This window comes from Corvus kubaryi, unplaced genomic scaffold, assembly GCF_017639235.1.
Source record: "Corvus kubaryi isolate FWS band 111438036 unplaced genomic scaffold, C.kubaryi_AGA036_p1.0 37285, whole genome shotgun sequence".
Classification (NCBI taxonomy): domain Eukaryota; kingdom Metazoa; phylum Chordata; class Aves; order Passeriformes; family Corvidae; genus Corvus; species Corvus kubaryi.
In genome coordinates, this window is record NW_024581089.1 from 40,369 (window position 1) to 63,559 (window position 23,191).

At 44.6% G+C, this 23,191-nt stretch overlaps 1 protein-coding gene across 2 annotated transcripts in view; it reads left to right on the forward strand.

Moving 5' to 3' along the window:
• The first annotated feature begins 6,440 nt into the window (after window positions 1–6,440).
• Window positions 6,441–23,191, forward strand: part of BICD2 (BICD cargo adaptor 2) — a 60,939-nt gene continuing 44,188 nt past the window's right edge. For both annotated transcript variants that reach the window (XM_042026609.1, XM_042026610.1), the window contains exon 1: window positions 6,441–6,872. In XM_042026609.1, the coding sequence (XP_041882543.1) occupies window positions 6,633–6,872 (240 nt within the window). In that variant the 5' untranslated portion in view covers window positions 6,441–6,632. The remainder of the gene's footprint in view (window positions 6,873–23,191) is intronic.

The window sequence follows — 23,191 nt, forward strand, 5'->3', positions numbered from 1 at the left end:
CACCATACTGATGCAGAAAAACAGGGTGCCTCCATTTTTAGGACGTTTTTATACCACGGTGAGAAAGCAACGACATTCTGTGGCCCAGCCCTGATGCAAACAGCCTGGAGCTGGCCTGGATGCTGAGTGGGAGCATTATCTGGTCCCTGCATGGGGAGGGACAGGATTGCCTCTTGCAAGGCTGTCACATGGACTGAGAATCCACCAAAACTGAAAGGCTGAGTTGGGGCTGTTCAGCCTGGAGAAGAGAGGGCTCCAGGGAGACCTTAGAGCCCCCTCCCCAGTTCCCCAAGAGGGTTCCAAAAGAGCTGGAGACAAACTTTGGACAAAGGCCTGGAGTGACAGGACAAGGGAGAATGGCTTCACACTGACAGAGACCAGGGTTAGACGCGGTATTGGGAAAGAACTGTTCCCAATGAGGGTGGTGAGGCCCTGCTACAGGTTGCCCAGAGAAGCTGTGGTGGCCCCATCCCTGGAAGCATTCAAGGCCAGACTGGATTGGGTTTGGAGCAACCTGGGCTAGTGGAAGGTGTCCCTGCCCATGGAGTTGGAGGAGTTGGAACGAGATGATCTTTAATGTCCCTTCCAATCCAAACTGTTCTGTGATTCCATGAATCCCTCTTGGTGTCCCCACTGGCTGCCTTCCCCTGCCCTGGTGCGCTTGGCTCCATGGAAGTTCACTTATGCTTCCCACTGTGGGATGGTTTGTCTTGGAATTCTGTTACAAGACCTGCACAGAGATATGGGCAGCACTGTGCGAGCAGTTAGGGCAGGAAAAGACAACAGGCAGCAGAAACTAAACAGAAGACAATATTTTTTTCATCTCTTCCTGGTAGTCATCACCTGAAAGCCAAAGAAAACAGGTTTACCCCGCCTTTGCCTGTTGCTGCCATCCTCTCCCCAGTTATTTCTTTACTTCTGCCCTGTTTTTCCCTTGTCTTTCAGAAGCTCGAGAACTGTATGAACATTGGTTTATTACTAACCAACTAATAACACTCTTGGTTATTACAGCCACCTCTGGCAGTTACATGGCTGCTTCTTCTGTGGCATCGATGTTGTCTTGGGGCGACTTTATGATGTGTATCCCCTATTGCTGCTTTATGCCCAGAAATTAATTTTGTGCCTTTATGTGCCTTTAAACTGAGCCTGAGAGGGGGGAGAGGAAAAAACAGAATGAACTTTTCAAAACAGTTGTTCAAGGACACAGATGCACACTCCTCTGCGTTCTCCTGCTGCAGCAGCCAAGAGCAGAGGAAGCACCCTTCTTGCTTTTCAGCCAGCTTTCGGCTCCTTTTCTCCAGAGGGAGACGGAGAGTTGAACTTTGTTTTCCTGGGATGTCGTTTTTTTCCCTTCTTCTCTTCTGGACTGTTTCAACATCAGAACACACTGGGAGAATTTTCCACTGAGGCCCAGGAGGTGGGCGCACATCAACCAAGCTCCGAGGAGGAGGAAAGAGACCACACCTACAGAAGGACTCTGAAATCTTCCCAGGTTTCTCTTCACAGCGAGAGGTTTTATTATTTAGCATTATTATCCTTTTCTAGTGTGTTTGTTAAATAAATAGGTTTTTATCTCTTTCACTTTCCTCTGAGGAAATTTTTTTTTTCCCCCAAACCTCGTGGGGGACGGGATGGTTGTAGCCTGGCTTCTATCAGAGGATATTTTCCTCTGAATTTGTCCAAACCGGCACAGATGTCCTGCGCTCTCTTGCCTGTTTGGTACTCCTATGCTGAAATGACTTTTCCTTTTTGACAATTTTTCCAGAAAAGCTTTGGCTTTTTGAGTAATTGCTCTTCTCTTTTTCTCCTGCTTAATAACCTCCACGCCCTTTCTTCCCTCTGCTCTTGTCTCAGGTCTGATCATGCTCACCTTCATTTGGAAACACCCCAAGGCTAGGGAGTAAGTGTAATTATGAAAGGCATGATCCCATTACTCTGAAGAAATCACAGCTAATAATGTTCTTAAGAAGTTATGAAAGTGTGTATTGACTCAGTGATGCTATAGGGTGAGGGAAGACTTACTATGTGACATTTTTGCCTTTAAAGTATCACTTTCAAATGAATCTTATTTTTGTCCAAAACTGGGTAAATCCCTTATAATCTCATGTTGTCTTTATTCTAAAATAAAACCAAAAATCTCTGCTTGTGGCAAGCTGCCAGATCAGATTCTTTAATACAGAAGAACATTGTAAACTGTGCTTGAAGAAATTAAAATATAAGTGTTATACTTGGGAAACAATGACTGTATCAAGAGCCATCCTGGCATATAACTGGCACCATAATCGATCTAAGGCAGCCTTCCTGTTACTGTCAGTATTTCCTTAGTTATTGGCAAATGCCGCTATCTGAGAGAGGAGCATTAAGCAGTACGTCAAAATGTAAGCAAAACCCTCTGAATGCTGCTGGTGTGCTGGGGAAAAGGTTTGTCCTCATCAAACTTAGGGAGGGTTCATTTCAGTTACTTTGCTGTGATGCATCTTGCACCCACAAACTTCTGTCCTTGGATTTTTTTAATGACTAAATATTTGAGGGAATCACTCAACACTTCAATATACGATTAAACCTGTTTATACCAGTGCAAGACCTACTGGCTTTCAACAAAGTAGGTGTGGAGTCTTCTCTGCTACGATGCATCTTTTGGTCAGGTCCTCACTCCTCCACACCGCTCTGCTGAGCCCCATCTCTTCACCTGCATTCCCTCCGTGATGACAGATCTTCCTAGGCAGCTGCACCTTCTGTCTCTGAGCATCTAACTCCAGGGTGTGTCCTCTCTGATGTTTGCTTTCCCACCTTCCAGCACTTTGGATTGCCCACCAAGCTTCAGTGAGACTTGCCCTAGCAGATGGGCTGGCTGGGCTTGGGGAGACAGGACCTGCTGTCACACAATGCTAACTCCAAACAGACAGGTTAGCAAATACAAAGGACTGGATGAAGGGGGTTTAGCTGAAATAACAGTTAAACAAAGGACCTCTTGCACTAGCAACAAGAATGTTAACAGCCTTCTTAGTCTTTAAAATCAAGACCAATAGTCCTCAGGATAACCAGCCTTCAAAGCTAGAACTCAGGGATGGGGAGCTGAGTGAAGCCCCTGTAATGCAGGAGGAGATGGTTAGTGATCTGCTCTGCCAGTTAGACACTCACAAGCCTATGGGCCCTGATTGGATCCATCCCAGAGTAATGAGGGAACTGGTGAAAGAACTTGCCAAACCACTCTCAATTATCTGCCAGCAGTCCTTGTTAACTGAAGAAGTTCCAGCTGACTGAAAATTAGCAAATGTAACACCCATCTGCAAGAAGGGTTGGAAGGGATCAAGGAAGGATCCAAGGAACTCCAGGCTTGTCAGCCTTTACCTTGGTTCCAGGAAAGTTTATGGAGCTGATCATCCTGAGTGCCATTACACGGTACATGCAGGACAAGGGGATCAGCCAACATGGATTTGTGAAAGCAAGGTCCTGCTTGACCAACATGATCTTCTTCTATGGCAAAGTAACCCACTTAGTAGAGAGGGAAAGGCTATGGATGTGTCCATCTAGACTTCAGGAAAGCATTTGACACTGTCTCCCATAGCATCCTCCTAGAAAAACTGGCTGCTTGCAGCTTGGATGGGTGGACTCTTCAATAGGTAAAAAACTGGCTGGATAGCCAGACCCAAAGAGTTGTGGTGAATGGAGCTAAACCCAGTTGGGGCCGGACACTAGTGGTGTTCCCCAGGGCTCGATTTTGGGGCTGGTCCTGTTTAACAACTTTATTGATGATCTGGATGTGGGGGATTGAGTGCAGCCCCAGTAACTTTGCAGATGACACTAAGTTGGGTAGGAGTGTTGATCCGCTCGAGGGTAGTGTTTCTTCTTGTGGAAGAAACGCTACTCAAATTTATTTTAGCATTCAAGATGGTTCCTGTATAATTCTACCACTTTGTTCTCAGTGGATAGCTTTAAAATCTCAACAGGAAAAACAAGAGCAACAATCTCCAGCTGTTGCGCAAGTCTGTATCACCAAGATACACTTGGCCATGACACCTTGAATCAGTGGGGTGGCAGCCAAGCCTTTGCATTCACGGAGTTTGGGGACAGTGGCCTGGGGAAATGGGCAGTGGTCTCTGGCTGTGCTCAGGAGCAGGTGATGGGCACTGGCCAGGCTGCACTCCTCCACTCATTACAAGCTTTTATTACCCTGCATCATTACCTTGAAGGATGATGGGAACCTTAACTTTGACAAGTGACTCTGGTTTTCTGAAACTGGGCAGAAATGATTTTGAATTAGCTATTGCAGTATTTATAAATTCTGCCTTTGCATCTTGGGCAGTTTATAAAATAAAAAAGTGTGAAACCTAGCAACAAGCTATAGTTCTAGAAATGACCTAGAAAACAAATTACACAGTGAAGACCCTTGTGCTATGACGAGTTGATCAGCTCATCTCTATTAACCCCCCCAAACTGGTCAGATGTCACAATTCACTTGTAATCCCAGAAATATTCAGGATGTGAACTGACGCTCTGTGTCCTGAGAGCAAGTCATTACATGCAGGTTTCAGTTTAGGAGAGGGAGGAGTACTGAAGGGTAGCAAATGTGCTTGAGCCCAGAGTTGCAGAGAAAACCTGGAATGAAGGCTCAGAAAGTATGAGGTAAAAGAAAAAAAGCCAGTATTTATTATTAAAAATATCTTAATGAAGAATCAATTGTAAATGGGTGGGACTAGCAATGCTACCTACTTGGGCAGACAAAAGAAAAACCTGAAAGGCCATGAAGAAATCCTAATAGTGAAAAACAGAGTGTGGAGGAGAGGCAACACTGTTATTTTCCTCACTTAGCTTTATAAAAGAATCAGAGTATTTAAACCCCCTAAAAACATTCTGTGACAGTCGTGATGGTACAGAGGCGCACGAGAGTGAAAATGCCTTTTCCTGAGAATTCTGAAAATAAAAAACTAAAGGAATTTCACAGGAATTTCACATGCACACTATAGGCTGAGGACATTGATTTACTACTTCTAAGGTCCAGGTGACTGTTTGAGTGTCATATCAGTGCTCACGGGACAAATGCATACCTGCACTTGATGCACAGGGAGCTCCAGGCAGTGCCAGGGCCCTGAAGAAAACTTGACGGAAGCAGCCTCGTGACTAACAGGCAGCATTCAGCCATTACACAGCTTATTAAAGGGATAAGTGCACAGGTAGAAGTTCAAAGTAGCTTGAAAAAACCCTGCAGCTGTGAGCAAATATGTTGCTTTATGTTTGAGACCTTGTGGAGTGCTCAAACACGTAATTGTTTTTATTATGCTTGCTATTTGCTCACCAGTTCATTACCAATTGTTTTTGACGCTGGAAGAACGTCCAAGCTGTACTTGCCGTATGAAGGGAGGGTGAAGCTGCAGGGATCCCCTGACCACGGAAGTGAAGCATCTCCCCACCCCACAGGGGCACACACATTCCACCTTTATGGAGCTGTTTAGGAATTGCAATGGCCCAACTAGTAGAGGTTTGCCTCTGCTCAGTCTTCATAACGCTTTAGAAATCAGTTCTACCCGTGGTGCCCCAAAGAGTGTCCCAATCCCTGTACCTTTGCCACCAACTGTGCCCAATGGGTGTAACTTGAAGCAAAGGCTGATGGGATTTTCCTCACAGGCTGGCAAATCCTTTCCAGGCAGCACAATACAGCTGCTCAAGTGTAACTGTCCCACGGCTGGTCACGGCGGTGGGTCCGTCCTATCGGTCCTTTCATCGGGTAGCTCAGACACCTTGTCCCGTAGCCGTGGTTATCCTCAGGATGTCGCGGGAGACACGGTTTGGTCCCTGTGGGTGGGCGGAGAACGCCTTGCAGCAGGAATTACAGCTCTAGATGCAAAACACCGGGAACAGTGAGATGCTGGAAGCTCTCGGTATGGCGTGGGACTGGTGCCAGCCTTCTCCTGTGACCTTCTGTTCTCTCCGTGCTGCTGTGGCACCGCCCGCCGCATCGGAACGTCTTCCCCCCACACGCTCAGGTGCACAGGCCCCATCTTTCATACCGAGTCGATCCCGGCGCTTTCTCAAACCCACCCCGAAAGCCCTCCTGAGCGTGGTCCGGGCCGTCGGGGGGTGTGCACCGGCTGTGTGCACGGGGTATGTGCCCGTGGTCCGGGGGCCTGTGCCCGAATGTGTGTCCGGGGGCACTGGCGGGGGGGGAAGGGTCCCGGGGTGCGTTCCCTGTCGGGCTGGGCCGCCCCCGGGCACCGCCTGCCCTACACTCTCCCCGCCGCGCTACCCGCGCCGCCCGGCAGAGGTCCCTCTCCCCTCCGCCCGCCACAACCCTCGCCCATCACGATGCATGCCGGGAGCTGTAGTCCGGCGAGCTGTGCGGCGCGCGGCGCGGCGGTTGCCGGGGACTCCCGCTCCCAGCGTGCCGCGGGGCGCCGGCCCGGCCGTGCCTTTTGAATGATTTCACTGCGTTCGGCGCTTGCGGCGAGTGCGGCGGCGGGCGGGATTCAGGGAGGATCCGCGGCGGGAGCAGCGCGCGCCTGGCCCGTCGATGGCGGCCCGAGCGGGCCCTGCCATGGCCGCCTGCGGGCCCTGCCGCTGTTAGGAGCGGAAGACGGGCTGCGCGTTCGCCCCTTCGCCCATCCGCCTCGGCGGCCGGCGGCCCCCCCGCCGACATGTCGCTGGCCATGGAAGAGGAGGAGTACGCCCGACTGGTGATGGAGTCGGAGCCCGAGTGGCTGCGGAGCGAGATCAAGCGTCTCTTCCAGGAGCTGGGCGAGACCACCCGGGAGAAGATCCAGGCGGCGGAGTACGGGCTGGCAGTGCTGGAGGAGAAGCAGCAGCTGAAGCAGCAGTATGAGGAGCTGGAGCTGGAGTATGAGACCATCCGCACCGAGATGGAGCAGCTGAAGGAGGTGAGGCGGGGGCGGCGGCAGGTTGGCGGCCTGGGCCCGAGCGCGGCCGTGGCGGGTGGAGGGGCGAAGGCGGCGCGGAGCGGTGAGAGTGGGGGCGGCAGGTTGAGGGGCCCCGGGGCTGCTGAGGGGCGACCGGCGGGTTCCCAGGCTTCGGCCTGGCTCCGACAGGGCGGTTGCACGCTTCCCGAAAATGACAGCTCCGAGGCGCCTGGCTGCAGGCCGGGCCACGACAGGGAAGGGATGGAAAAAAAGGCCTTTCTGCCCCGACCCCCGCTCCTGTGAAGGGGAACGTGGGAGGGAGGTGGGTAAACGCTTTTCTTTCTCTTCCCGTCCCCTTCCGTTCCGCCTCGGGGTCCGGTAGGTGGGCCACCCCAGGGCTGCTGTAGGGCGAGGAGCCGGGCAGGGGTTGCCCCTCCCCGGGACTGGGGCTGCCTCCACCGCGCCCCCGGGAGAAACCCGAGCAGGCGGCGGGGGGCGATGGCCGGGACCAGGGTGCGGTGGCGATGCTGTCATATGCCTGCTTTTGTGTGGAAGGAGAAATCTTACGTTGGTGTTAATCACTTCCTCACTGGGGACCACCACGAAAATAATATGGCAGACTTCAGTTCACATAGCTTTGTTTTGTTGCAGGTCCTGCCGTTGGCATATTTTTTAATTACGTTATTTTGTAAAGGAAATTCCAGATCTAATCTGTACAGTTTATCAATAGAAACGCTGTATTAGGCAATTGACACATTAAGTTTTTCTCATGCAAGATCTCCTCTAGGTGTAGAATGTGGGAAAAGTGCTGCCCGGGGGACAGTCCGAAAATGGTGGCTTGTGTTCCTTATGAGCTGATCCCGTCAGCCCACTGTAGGGCATGGCCCATGGGAACTTGTCCTGCCTATAGCCTTGTTTGGTTCCGTGATTTGGCATGCAGGCAAACCTTGTGCTGCTTTTAAACTGATTTAGGCCTTGCCTTGATTACAAAACATCTGATATAGCCTAAGAGGTGCATATAGGTGGATTTATTTGACCTGTGAAAATAGTACCCAATGGGGCTTAGCATTAACTTACTCAGTTGGAAATGGATTTTAAGTAAAGTCAGAATACAGTATTTCAAAGGGAAAGTAAATCCTTTTAACAGACTGGTACAAAATCACCTGAATCGGTGAATGCCCTCCCTTCCTGTGTACTGTGTGTCTTTTGGTCTTGTAAATAAAGCTTTCTTTTGCTTTTATTGTGTTAAACAAGCATAAGCAAAGAGGTTAATTACTTTGAATTACATGGCTATAAACTTGTTAACTAAATATGCAAGCTGAACTGATGTGCTGCTGTTCCTAGAGCCACTTGAGACCAGCACGGTTACGCAGCATACAGGAGCAGAAACTTGGAAGTCAAGGGCAGAGGCAGCTGTGGAGTTGAGCTCAAGGGAGAGAAAAGTCAGTAAACCCAGCTGGTATGTGGGATGCAAAACACGGCTGGCATGGAGAGGTGATGGCCCAACCTTATTCAGCAAGGCAGTGCCTGACACACCGGTGGGAGCCAGGTTGCCTTGGTCACAGGTAGTGCTTTAGTCACTGGGCTGTGCCATGTGTGTTTGGACATTATATGTTTTGACTTTCAGATGGAAAAAGGCTTGATGATACTGTCTTTTCATTCTTTTAGGGCTGTAACAATTGAGAAGCTTGTAAAAGAGATTTAAAAGAAAAGGGAAAAAAAAAAAGGCAGAATCAGCAATGACTCACTCCTTTTTGCTTTTAACATTTTGAATGATTTGCTTTGTGCGTGCATGTTCCATTCTAATTAAGTCAAAACCTGGGAGGCAGACAATTCTGGGAACAGCTTGAGGACTGTGATAGCCTACTCAGAGAAAGAGCATTGCTCCTCTAGTTTTCTTGTGATGCTGTGCAGGAGTCTGGTCTGCTGTAGATCTTGTAAACCTTTAGCCAGATGTATGAAGCATATGCTCAGAGGAGGAGTTTATCATCTTTGCTGTTTTATGCAACTTCTTGTTTTTCCCACACTCAGCTAGAGGAGTGCTGCATACAAGACTTACTTCGTGTCAAGCTCCAACCTAAAGGGACTCCACCTTGGCTTACTTAAGTTGTTCTTGGGGAATGTGGGAATCTTGGGAGATTGATGTCAAACTAGAACAGGATTGCTTTCCATCTCTTGCTTCTTAACTGTGACTTCATGCAGCCTTTTAAAATATAGCCCTTTTAGTCTCTGTAGATCTTACTTTGTTCATCTATGTTGAGAGAGCTAAGTGGCACAAAGCAGGGTGCGGGGCAAGCACACAGCGGTCTTCTGTCCTGCTGGGTATTGCAGATTTGGATATGCTTTAATTTGTTTAATACTATGAAGCATCCCTGTATCATGGCCCTGTTCATACCATAGGTAAATGGGTTTTGAGCGTGGGAACTTTGTAATGCAGTTTGTTGAAAGTACAGGCTTTTCTGCTACAGTCATCAGATCTTTCTGGCCAGGTTCTCCTCCCTGCCACACAATCCCTGATGTGGCAGAAATTCAGACCCTTAACCTTCACTGTTGTACCCCTTTGGTGAGTGTCTTTGGTCAGAGCTATACCCCATTTTGTAAAGATCTCTGTACTCTCAGTATTTGCGATCCAAGGTGTCCTGGTGAAAGTGGGGAGCAGCTCTGTCCTTGCACTGCTGAGCCTCCGCACGAACCCCTTTTTAACTGGGGTCAAGTCTTCTCTAAGTTTGTTCTTTTATTTGTATGTGTGCTGACTTGATCTCATATATCTTTTAAGGTACTTTGTGCTGCATTTCTTCTATAATTTTATTTGACAGAACAAAACTGAAATGCAAACTGTCTCCCCAGGTAGACTTATTGTTATTTTCAGTACCACCTTTGCTTTTGTAAAAGGGAATTAATGTCAAACTGTAATAAAGATTATGATAAATGTTTTCCGTAGTTCAGAGAAATAGGATACTGGTTTTCTTGTAGTGAAATACTACATTGTGTTGTGAACAAATGATTTTATTCGTTTTTTACTCCCTCTAGGAGGTGAACTAACAAATTTTTTTCTGTAGGCTGTGTTTCAGCTGGTAAGTCACCCTGCAAGCCTTTGTGATGGTGCTAACTGTATAAATTACAGGGCTGCCTACCTACCTGAGCTGGGACTTTTTTCCTACATGGATGATCACCTCTTTGTACACTCCAGCTCACAAAAGTGGTTGTCTGAGGATTCAGTTATTTCTTTCCTGATGATTTGTTGGGGAATGTGGCATGGAAGGCATGCTTGAAAAAGAGGTTATCTGTTTCTCTCAGTACTCTGGAGTTGCTTGAGATGTCAGATTTATAACCACCTACTAGCTCAGTTATGAAACTGGCTGCTGTCCAAAGCTCCTTTCTGATTATGTTGTATTCTGATTCTGATCTGGTTATGTTGTATTGGTGGTGGTAGAATTGTGTTTGAACCCTTGGAAAACATGGGTGTTATGATTAATTATTTCTGTAATAATGTGAAAGTTCGTAAGTAAACTATGTCTATCCTTAAAGTCTAAAAGCACGTGTCAGTATGTCACAGTTAGCGTGATGTATATGGTTTGTGGTTTTTAAGCGGAGAACAAACTTACGAGAATACTGGCAATGATCTGCACAGGGCTCTTCATTTCTTTGTATGGTAACAGTGGCCCTTGTTTTTGTTTTTTGCCTTTAAGAGTCATGTATTGACTTTAATGCTGCTTTATGACTTCTCTGTGGATGATTCCTGGGTAAATTTGCAAGCTGACTTTGAAAGAAACATTCAGGTAACACCTTGCTGCTTCATTTCCCGTGAAGCTCAAGTGGGGTGTATGATGCAGCTAAGGTAATGTGTCCCGGGCTGTAGTATTTGTACTGTTTATGTTGAGGTGGAGTGTACGGGATCTGTGATCGCTGACAGAAGTTTTGCTTTGCTTAATTGACTTATATATGTACTAGTTAATTGGGTATATTTTATCCAGGCTGGTTTAACATTTTGTTATGTTACATGTTATTAACGTAACATTTAACTGTGCATCTTCAGAAGTGAAGGAGAAATCATTCTCTTTCCTGTCTACCTCACGTAGTGTTGTGTGCCTTGTAGACAGACATTGTAAACTGCTCGCTGACGTAGCAGTGATTCTCCCCACTGGATTTATCAAAGCATTTTGCCAGTTGTACTGCTGTGCTCATATTGTGTGTAAGAACATAAGGGGCAGAGAGGGAAGAAACGGCTAGGCTAAAGTTACCTAACAAACCCATGACAGACTGGGATTAGACCCTCTGTGCTCATGAATCAATGCTGAATTGACCAAGTCTTTCTGTTTAATCATGGTAAATAATGCTGTTCAGTTACCTCTAAGGTATACCTCTAAGGCCTCAGGTACACCTCTGCAACCTCTTCCTAATACATATTCAGATGATATATTGATTCCTGCTGAAAGGAAAGGACATTAATGTCATTTGAGATCACCTCTAACTTTGCAGCACTGTTAAAATCAAAGGATTTAATGCATAAATTAAATGTTTCTTTAAATAGACCTGTTTAGGTGAAATTTAATTCTGGTTATACATATGTAAATCTAGACTAGGGAAAGTACAACTGCAAATTGAATTTATGAAACTGATACCAATTTTGCACATACTAATAGAAAATGTTATACTTTCATGAATCTGTCTTGGGGACTTAATGGTGATTGTTACTTGGAGTCCAACACCTGCCACACTTGAAATGTTAGAACACACTTGCTGTCTCTACTGTCAAATCAGACTGAAAACTGTGGGTAGGGTAAGCAAAATAGTCCTGTGTAAATTAAACCTCTTATATTTTGATAAATCATAGTTGCTTTTCGTGAAGAATAGAGGCACACCTAACAGTAATCTGATGTTTGCAGTGATATAGACACTTAGTACTGTGTTTTGGAAAAGCTACATTTCTCACATATCCTTACTTACGAAAAAAACAAAATGGGAAAAATCAAGTGTTCCAATTTTTCCTGGTGTACTAGAAATAGTAACCTGTAACGCTTCATGTTACTAAATTAATTTTCTTTGCTAGTGTTCCTTGAACTGCCTTTCTTAAAAATATGACATAATATTCTTGAAGTGATGATTTCAGATTATTTTATGAAATTGCTGAATGTTCTTCTTGGGCTTTTTCTGATAAAATTAACTATACCTTATGTATTAGAATATCCATAAATGTTTGGGTGAATAGTAAGGACCTTCAGGTGGAATTATTTAAAAAACCCCCATGTTTCTGCAGAAGTGGTTTTCCCTAAACTGGTGTAGTCTCAGCTGAGAGCTGGGTCTTGGGGAAAAGTCACGTTTTACTTTTGGTTTGTGGTGTTTGTGTGTGCCTTGGCCCAGAATGAGGGCTGTCCCTGACCTCCAGCAAGCATTAGATAATTTGTTTCTAAGTTTCTACATTAAGTTAAACCCAAGGTTTCAATGTTTGGCAGCGGTAGTGCAATTTGCTGCCTGTTTTTTCCTTGGAGGTGTGGCAGCACTGAGCATTTGCTGTCCTGTGTGGGGGATATAGTAAAATTACACTGTGGAACCGAGCCAGATTTTCTTTGTTATTTTTCTTTTTTTTTTTTTTGGTTTTGTTCTTGAATTAGGCCAATACCCCAGTTTGGGTCACAGGCGTGTTGCACGTGGTTGTGCAGGTACCACCTCACCCGGAGTCTGTTAAAGCAGCAGCAAACAAGGAATGAGAGGAGCATCTTAAGCTAGTCTTGCTGCTGAGCTTGGCGGTGAAGCTGCTGCCTGAGCAGCACAGACAGCAGCTGCACAGTGAGCGGGGTCTGTCTGGCCTGGCTGCTGGGAATTAGCAGTCCTGGGGATGCTGCAGTGGTAGTGTTATTGTCAGGCTGGTGGCTTTGGTTGAGGTCTGTCCTGGGATGTAGTCTCTCTTGCAACATTTCTTGTCTTTACACAAATAAATTATTCATTAGAGCCTTGCATTTGGCATCCTTCAATGTGCAGTCCCAGATGAGGGCACCTGAGAGCTGGGGCTTGAAGGTGGAATGGGAGGCTGCCTGGGTGTTCAGAGAACAGGGGCAGACCATCTTAGCATAAGAAACACTAGACCAAAAGCTGCATGCTGGTGGCCTCTCTGCACAGGTGCTGCAGGGGAAGATTCCTTCCAAGCAATATTGCTGAGGGCTGGAGTGAACCCAGAGGGCTTCACAGTGGGGGACATGTGTGTGTTCCCACAACCCTAAGGCAGAAGTTTGTGCAGCCCCTGATGTGGCAGACATCCTGCCTGGAAACTGAAAGTCTCAAATCTACAGTCGCCTGTGTTTTGTCACATGGGCTGTTGCGGTTTCCTCATTTCAAATCTTGATTCATCCTTACAAAATCTATGGGAACGTGCTTGCTAGTTTCAGGGGTATTAATACCCAATTTATCCCTTTGACTTAGGACTGTATTTCTTCTAGTCTGCAAGAGAATGCTAATGATTTGGAAAATTGCCTGATTTTACTAGGAGGGGGCAGGAGGGTGGGAACAGTGGTTCTCAAGTCTGTGCACTGCCCCCGGACTTAACAGGTTCACCATTTCCTCTTTCAGTCTATGGTATGTGAGCTTGTGACTAATCTGTAGCAGCATGGGACCGTAAGATGACTTCCAGAGGGTGATGCATACTCCAGGCATTCATTTGCTTTCTTTCTCTGCTTTTGGCAGACTGCAGAGAATTGTTTGTTCAGATTTGGTAACCCAGCAACAGAGGAATATAATGTGGGTTTGAAATATGATCTGCAAAACCTCAGCAGAGGGAAATGACATAAATCAACTTTGGCATCCAAATGAATGGAGGAGCCTCCATTTCAGAGAAGATCAGAAGTTTTAAGTACAATAACTGCAAACTGGCTTTTTTTCATAGTTTCCCCATTCTCCAGCTCGTTTTCCTTCTTTCTACCTCCTACTTTCCTCCCCCTTCTCTCTTCTCAGCTGTTTTTACTAATCTGGCTAAAATATACACTAGGCAGCGGATGTCAGGCTCACCTTACTTTGGAGTGGGGACTTGCCTGAGGAGTCTGCTAAAAGGTGTGGTCTGTCTTGGCCACAAACAGGTGGTTTTGCTGCTAGGGCTCTGGGCAAGCAGGGACCCACGTGGTGTCTAGATGTGTGCCTGGACATGGGGCTAATTGGGAGTGTTTGGCCCCGACATAGTTGAAGGTCAGTGTGGGAATGGATGTGGATTCTCTGCAGTCCTGTGTCCGTGTTCGGGAAGCAGCTGTGCCATATGAGGACCTATACAGCTCTCACTGAAACAAGTGGTGTGTCTGGTGGGGTGCTGAGTTGTGCTGGATGGACCAGACTCTGTTGTGTGCTGCAGTCCTTGGTCTCCTTAAATTTTTTTTTTTCACCCCTCAAATGCTGCCGGTGTGCAGTGTGAAGCTTGGCGAGCTCCCAGCATGGTGCGGAGTGCTGTGCTGTAGGCAGCAAGGCAGTATTTGGTAAGTTCATTAGGAAGTCCTTCTTCATGGTTCAGCCTGTCAGTGCTGCGCAGAACTGGGCCTGTAGTTCATCTCTGACTTCAAGACAGAGAAGTATACTGACCTAAGACCATAACTGGCATCTAACCTGCCCAAACCAAACAAGATTCATTGCTTCCTGTGCACAGAGAGTTTGTTACATCTGATTTTAGTCTCCGAGGTCAAAATTCTCTGTATTTTCTGATGATGAAGGATGATGTTTTTTTGGAACTTGTTCTGTTCTATGAATGGGTAACTCTAAACCATAAGGGATTTTCTCACATCTTGCTGCATAAGGCTGTGTATGTTTTGAGGGAGAAATTTGGCTGTGCTGCCCAGAGTGGCTGAGTAGCATGACATGTCTGTAGTCCACTCAGCCCTCTAGCTCTTGGAAGCTGTGTGAAACTTCTCAACAGTGCAGTGTTAGGAAGGAGATGGAAAGAATGCATTTTCAAGCAGTCAGTATATGATTATTTAGTGGTTTTCTCCAATGTTGTTTGGAGAGAGCATTTGGCCTTTGAAATAGAAGTTGGCTGTTGTTGGATGAGTGTGACTGTCCCCACCCAACAGGCTATGAGCAGAAACAAGCGTGTCATGTAGCGTGTGTCCTCAGCTTTGGTGCATACTATCAAGTGAAGGAAGGTCATCTTGCCAAAACATACCTCCCTAAATAAATTTAGGTCTCTGATTCAGCAGAAATCATCCAGCCGTGGTCCTGATTTAAATTTTTCTCTGGCTCAGTTTAAAACAGTAGCTGAGACTTGTATCCACGTGAGTAAAAGCTTCTAACTTGTATCTTGGTTCACGGTGTTCAACAGCTGTGCAAAGCAATTCCACTTGGCTCCCTTTTGGGGATGCTTTCAAAAAGTATATGGTTTTAACCAAGAAATGGCTAAAATCAAATGTTCCCATGTGTTTTAACTGGATAATAATTTTTCACAGAAATAATTTCTCTTGAAGTGAAGAACAGGGATTGATCTGTTTATTTCCAATCCAAATTTTCTTCTGTCGCTTTTGAATTTTTTACAAACGTACACAATTTAATAGCTGTACTATCACTAACAGCAAGGCTTGACCTATAACAAGAGGTGTTATTTTGTCTCAGCAAATGCCTTCTATGTGATTCTCTTTGTCTTAAAGCTTTTGTGGCTTCCAACTCTGACATTTCTCATTCTAGAAGTCCAGTTTACACACCTGGTAATGGTTTTCCCTCTGTCACTCAACAGTACTGGGGTATTCTTCCACATCGTACAGCTGTGGTGGTGGGCAGAGGATTTTAAAGAAGAATTTGCATTACAAATACAGCAGCATATTTAGTGTGACCAAATGTATAAGAAAATGCAAACCTTTATGCATTCTCTGAAGCATCAGTATGCTCAAGAAGGCTTTGTGCTGGCTTCGTCCTCTAGAAAAATATGCTGATTTTCTTTCCTCCCCATTATAATGGAATGATAAGCTCTATGATCTTAAATCAGTGTAACGGCTCTAGCTTTTGATGGCCAGCTTTTTGGTCTTTCATAACAACATGGATGGTTGTTTGTAAATTTGAATGACTGGTTGGTGTTTGAGATGAATGAGATCTCGTAATGTAAAAATCTGTCATATGTGTACATAAAAGATTAAAGGCTGATGTGCAGTTGGGCTCTGTAGCATACAGCATAGCTACACAAAATGTACATTCAACAAAGTGGAAATTAGTTAGCTTGAAATGCATGCAAACCAGAATAGTTTGTTAAATTGAAAAATCCTCTTACTCTGGCAGGGTTGGTTATTAGATGTGTGTTTGGGGAGGTGTTCCTTGAGATTAGCTGCATTGGTCAGAGTATGGTGCCAAGGTTGTGGGTTCAATCCCTGTATGGGCCATTCACTTAAGAGTTGGACTGGTGATCCTTGTGAGTCCCTTCCAACTCAGAATATTCTATGATTCTGTGAGAAGTAGCACAATGCAGTAGATTGCAATTTCAAGTGTCACACTGGATGTATTTCTTTCGTTGTGTATCTTTATTAAGAATTTTACTTAAATCTAAACCTTGCTTATTTTGGTATGATTGCATTTGGCAAACATTTCTGAATTTTTCAGTCTACTTGTGTTAGGGTATGACTGTCTTTTCCTTCTGGCATTTGAGTGATCAAAACATTTCAGGTGGGTAGGAAGGCACTTAGCTGGCCTGTCATGTCAGCTGCAAAGGTTTCATAGAGCCTATGAGGGCAGAATTATCAGGTACTTTTCCTAATGAGTGTGATCCATCTAACATGTGATTATTCAGTTGTGATGAGATCCTCTGGGAAGTCAGTGGGAGCAGAGACCAGTCCAATACGACTTTGTTTCGTAGGTGAGTTACGACAGTCTTGCCAGAGAGACTTACTGAAGTGACAGGGACTTAAGAAAACATTTTCTGCCATGTGTTGGGCTCACACAGAATGTGCCAAGATCTGTGCCCTTACCTGTGCAGCAAACCTGTTCAGGGGAGACAAATGGGAGAAATCTGCCCCTGTAGCCTTAAATACAGGTTTTCATTGACAACATCTTGGCTTTGCGCACTCTCTGTTTATTGACTGTTGCCAATCTTAAATGACAAAGTAGCAGGGATTGTGCCTTTAAAAGAACCCCCACACCTAGAGTTGTCTTGAAAGTTAAGGTGACTTGTTTCTTACGTGGACCCAGAGAGGCTAGAAAGTACCTGAACTGCCCTTGTATTTTCCCTTTTTCCTCTCCTGTAGAGGAGGAATTCCATGACTCCAGTAGCTGTATTTTGAATGTCAAATAATTTAAGACTTCTAATACTCATGAGATGGTTTTGTATATGCACATCTGAATTATTAATTGAGCATCTCACCTTGTACAGATGTCTGTGCTCCTAAACCCCTAGTATAAACAAACGCATCCACAAACCCACACCTGTAACTCTGCAGCTGCTTTGAGGTTTTTTTAAATTAAGAGCCTCTGGTGCAACTTTTCTAAAAACAGCTTAGTCTGTGTTGTTCTCTAACTGCTTACAAGCTGGGAGATCTAATGGAAATGCAGATGGACCCTGAAACCTAGTGGCCAGAGCTGCAGTGACCTTTATTCCCCATCAGCAGGAAAGTTATGTGCCAACATGTCCTTGGAGCTGTGCCCTGGTGTTTGGTAGGAGTACAGGCACTGCAGCCTGGAAGTTCAGCAAGGCACCCTCATAAATACTTGGATTTGGTTCTGCAGTTGCAGCACCAGATTTTTGTCTTTTCTCCCTCCTTTATTTTAACTGGGTTGGGAATGTTTTATGGGCAGGAAACGGGAATGTCTGTTTTATGAGCACAGCTGTTTAAACTTAAACCGATGGTAGTATGTTGAGCTCTCTCCTTTTGGAAATGGCCGAAACCCTTATGAAATTGGAATAGCTCACTTGCTGTTTGAAGCAGCAAACTTTTAAAACTGCTGTCTTGTGTCATCAGTTTACAACATCACATATTTCCTTACTGTGTCAATGAGACTGCTAGGGATGTTTCCCTAATTAAATTTGTGAAAAAGTAAATTGAAGGAAAGGGATTTTAGATTTTATGTTTACTTCTGGAATTTAATCTTATTTTAACATGCATTCCTTCTTCAATCCTGTTTAGGGTATGAACTTCTAATTCTTGTCACCTTTGCTCTTGATGAAACTTCCATAAATACAGTCCCTGAGTCAGTGCTGTCTCTCACAACTGTGCTACAGTACAGGCAGTTAAATACTGAATGGATGGATTTGCCTTGGTTTAATGTGACCTTGGTGAAAAATCTTTGAGCACATCAAACCTAATTGTAAATACAAGTTTCCCCGTGGCACATAGCAAACACAATGCTGAATTCTGTATTATACTGGGAGTTAATAAAGTATAAACATGTACTGAATGTCTTGTAACAGGAGGCAGCTACTTGTATTTTTATTCCTTTCATGTGTATGCACATGCATGTCTGGTAAATTCTAGCATTATGAGAAGACTGAAAAAGCTTGAGTCTCTTTTTTGCAAACCATAGCTAAACACAAGAAGAAAAGACCTTTAATCTACTGCTCTTTTTAAGAATGGATTTTGAAAGATGTCTGTGGTCATTCACTTCTTTATAATGAAAGGATGCGTAGCTCACTCTTTTATGTAAGTATTGTCATCTGCCAGTTGAATGGTGGGAAGGGATAAAGGAGAGCAAAAATAATATATGAGCTAGTAACTGGGCTTAGAACTTGTGTATCCTGAGCATTGTCAAAATATTCCCCATGGCTGCCCAAGTACTGTGTTCAACAGGAGCATCCTTCCTGGAGCTGTTCTGGTGGAGGATGTTGCAACCTTCTCTGATACCTTTTGCTGTCTCACACCCCACCTATCTTCCCCCAGCCCTCCTATCCCCCTTGCCCTTCTAAAGTTTTGAAAAGGGTGATGTGTCTGCTTCACAAATAAACTTTCCTGGAGAGTTTAGTTGGATCTGTGAAAGGATTTTTGAAGGCATCTTTCCCAGAAGTGTATTGTGTAGTTGTAGAGCTACGGCTCTCTTTTCTGGCTCCTTGTAATTCCTTCCTTGCCATTACATGGAGGTTTGGCCCTTTTGTTAAGAACCTTTTTGATTACGCATGCTGAACCCAATCTTCAATTTAATATGTATCTTTTTGAGAATTCTGTTTGGTCTTAAAATTGCTTTGTGTTCAGAAGATAAAAGGGAAGCAATGCATAGAAAAGACAGCAATTCAGGTGGGTTTTTTTAATTTTTTTTCCTCCAAGGATGCTGTTTTCTCTTGCCCTCCTCTGCCCGTTCCTGCATGTATTGTGCACTCAAGAGCCTCAGTCTTCATAGGTTTGGAAGGGAACCTCTGAGGCTGGGGATAGCCTGAGCTGGACAGGCTGGAGAACTGGGAGAGTGGTAGGGAGGTGTGTCTGAGCTCCCCACTCCCCAGTGGAAGATGAAACTGTAGTTGCTTGGTTCATCAACCAGCTCCAGCCTCCTTCCTGCCTTCAGTTGTATGTTCCTCTGTAAATCCTTAGGGCTTTGGGGTTGTTTTGGGACTATTGCTGGTTGTGAAATTGCTGCAGGTGGAGAGCAGAGGACTTGACGTAACCTTTATAAAGTTTCTCCTTTTTCTATTCGCAAGGGGCTTCTACCAAAAGACTTTCAGAAGTGAAGGTTTTTTTAAAAGCTTTTTAAGAAGTTAAAAAATATTAGGAGTATTACTTGAAATTTAATATTAATAACCTGTTACAAGCCTGTCATTCTTAAAATGTTAGCAATTGCCATGTGTAACTTGCTTTCAGCTGTGCATGTATTCCAGGTTTTGTCTTGTGTGGGTTTTTCTGTCTTGCTGCATGGGTTTGTTTATGTAATAAACATTACATGGTAATTTCTGTATTCACTATATTAATGTTATAGCAGTGCCACGTGTACAAGTATATGCACAATTGGCTTTAAAAGGAAATAAGCTTTGGCCCAGGGTACTTTATCTAAAGCATAGTTAACTGGAAAGAATGTTGTTCTGCCCTGGGGCAAGTAATGTCCAGACAACAGAGCTGTCTCCTGCTCTTGTGACTAAATACTCCGAAAACTATCTCTAAATACTAACACTAAATTCTAGCCAGCTTCAAATGAAAATTTGTCTTTGCAGACAGATGAGTCGAATCTGTCAGTGGTGGAGAGCTGATGGTGGTCTTACACAAGATTTGCCTGTGAATAGCTTGGTGTTTGTCTTCTATTGCTCAAGATGGTTTATTGGGGTAAGCATGCTAGGTGCTGTGATGATGAGCAGCAGAGATGGGATGTTCCCATGGGAAGGTGCCACACTGCAGCACGTAGCTGACTTAGAAACTGATGAGAGACTGTATTTTTTTTTGTGAGAGTGAGAGTCAGGTTGCAGTGGTTGGTGTAGATGAAACGGGTTCAGGACGTACTGATGAGGAGCATCTGCTGGTAGGAAGGTTCGTATGTATGCTCTAGACACTTCTGGCTCTTGGTGCAGTTTACGGGGTTGAGTATAACATCTGCTTCCTCCTGAAGCTCTGTCAGGCTTTATTTCAGACACGTTTGACTCAGACACAAAATGCAACATATAAGGCATTTTTGCAAATTTCTTCTTTTAGGGGTTATTAATAACTTCTTTTTTTGCATGTATGTTCTCTACTAATTGAGTCCAATTTGGGAAGCTACTTAAAGGTGGGCTGAAGCCAAAATATCCAAAGTAATGCCTGGGAAAGAAGACCACTTGCACTTAATGGCTAAATTAGAGCAGTGTTTGGGGAGTGGGATTCTTTTAAAACATTTCCCCCTCCCCCCATTGGATACAATGAAGTCTTGTTCTAAGATCGTTCAGTCATCATAGAAATATTTTAAGAGCAGATTTGAGTCATTTGGAACAAATCAAGCTGTGGAGTTGTTCAGCTCTAGCCTCCAGTATTATTTGTGTTGCTGCAGAACAGTCCGGAAAAACTGAAGACAGAACGCTAGCACATACACAAGTAACCATGAACACAATGCGCCATGTGTAACTTATTTTCTATTCTTTGCCCATAGGTTCTGTGGCCTCCATCTTTGGAGCCACTGAAATCCCAACTGGACAATGTCCTGAGCACATGTCTGGTGGTGACCCTGCTTTAAGCAGGAAGGCTGGAGTAAATGACCTCCAGAGCTCCCTTCCAGTCGTCAGTTTCAACAGTTCTACAGCGCTGTTATTTTGTTGCTTATGTATGTATGTTTTTTGCATATCGTGCTTTAAAATATGCCCCATCGTTTAAGTTCTAAAGTTTGAACTCATTTTTATGATTCATCCCCTCCAGCTCTATTTAGTCAGTGAATACACACACTGAAGGATTGAGTAGCTGAATCTAGATTTTACCAAGTGGAGCATGTGAGACATACTAGTTATTTGTCTGGACTTCTGGAGGGCTGAAGGAATGCTGACTACTATGACACTTGCAGTATTACCCCTTAGGAAAGGAATGCAGAGAAGAGTTAGTTGTCTTCTGTCAGTGCCAGGCATTTAATGGGCTCTATAGCTTTATTCCTGCATGTAGGCTCTCACAGTGTTCCTGCTAATCACTCTGATGTTTGGCAATTTTGAAGCCCTTCTCTCGCCCCTGCATGTATTCTGCATCATTCTATTCTCTGTCCTTGTGAACTGCTAATGAAACTCCTTAAATGATGTGAATGAATTGTGGTTACCTTTAACTTCTGTGGGATTCTGGGGTGGGAAAAATTCTGTATTCCAGGATTAATTTTCACTCATGTGAGCCATTACACTTTTGTGTCCTCCTGGGTTCACAGTGGAGGTAAGCACAGTAGTGAATTGGAGGGAAATTGTAGCTAGGACTCTTCATGGCTTGAATGAGGCTTAAGTACATATCTTGTGATTTCTCCTTTCTGAAGTCTGGGAGAATTTTAGGAAGTAGAGAGGGCCTCTGAGGGCTGCGTTGTAGATGTTTTTGCCAAGGCTGCTGGGATAGTGGACTTGAACATTGTCTGTCCTGGAAGTTTGGAGGAAAACTTTCCCGTTGAAATATTCTGTTTTCCAGGCTCACATGGAATAGTGAAAGGTAGGGATGCACAGCTTTCCTGGCAGTTTAATGTTTCAGACAGCTCTTCCACCTGACACTGAATAATAAATCAGCTTGTTCTTATCCTCTCTGTGGAAGGAGACAAGGAGAAATATGCCTACTCATTTCACTTGGGAAACAGGTAGAAACCAAACAATAAGAGTACAGTAAAGGAATGTGGTGGGAGAGAGCTGCTAGTATATGCAGATAGATATAGATATATATATATATATATATAAAATATAACTACTCCACTGGTTTGTAGCTTGTTGTTCTAATGTAGCCTTTGTGGCCTAGTGCCCTAAAATATAAATGACTTATTGGGACTGAAGCAAATGGACCCTTTTAATGTGACACAAAGCCTGTTAACATTAAAATTGGTCTGATGTTCCCTTTGACCTCTCTATTGTTAGGGTTTTGGGGGAGCACATTAAGACATTCATTCCTTTCATGCTCCTCAGTGTGAGGGACTGCAGCTGGGGAACATCTTGGAATCTGGCTCATCTGGGGAGGCTTCTGGGGCTGGCAAAGGCCCTGTGAGGCATCTGTTTGCTTTTAAGGGTCTTGGCTCTGGGAATTGTGAGAACTGGCTTCGAAGAGCATTTATCAGCCCTGTGGTCTGCCGCTCTCAATGTGACTGTGTATGCCCTTTTTTCCACAACAGGCCTGAAAGAGCATTAAGGTTGACACTATATTTCTATGTGTGCGTTACGAGAAATGTATTTTCTTGTTTTTATTATCATTGTTCTCTGTGACAAGGGTCATCTCCATAGAAAGTGATTAATTTGATGAAACTATTTTTCTTGCCCTGGGCTCCATTTGTTGCCTGGTACCATGCTAGTGTTGTCTGCCATGACCGTGCTAGTCATGTGTTAGCTTTGTCTTACTGCACATAACGTTAGGCTTTGTATGAAGAATGTGGCCTTAATCTTCAGTAGGCACTGCTGTAGAAGGGAACAGAGCCTCCACGAGATGTGGAGTTCATGCGGATCCAAGTTTTATTCCATTGCCTCTTACTTCACTGAGGCTCTAAAGCTGGACTTTACTTCTGAAGGATTCCAGAGCTATCAGGAACAGCGCAATACTTGGTGTCTGTGCACCCAGGAATGCTCTCCGTTGCTCAGGCTTAGATTGTTTAACTCCTGAATTGTTTAACTCCTCTTCTTGCATTTTAAGATCTGTCTTAATGCTAGCTTTGGAACTGGTGCTGCAGCAGAGTGTAGTTGTACTGTTTTCCTGTTGGGTTACTGGTGTAGTGTCTTGAAATTTCAGGTCTGTAGATAATGGGTATATGTCTGTTTCTCTTTCTTATTGCAGTGCAAAAGACTGCAGTAATAATGGAAA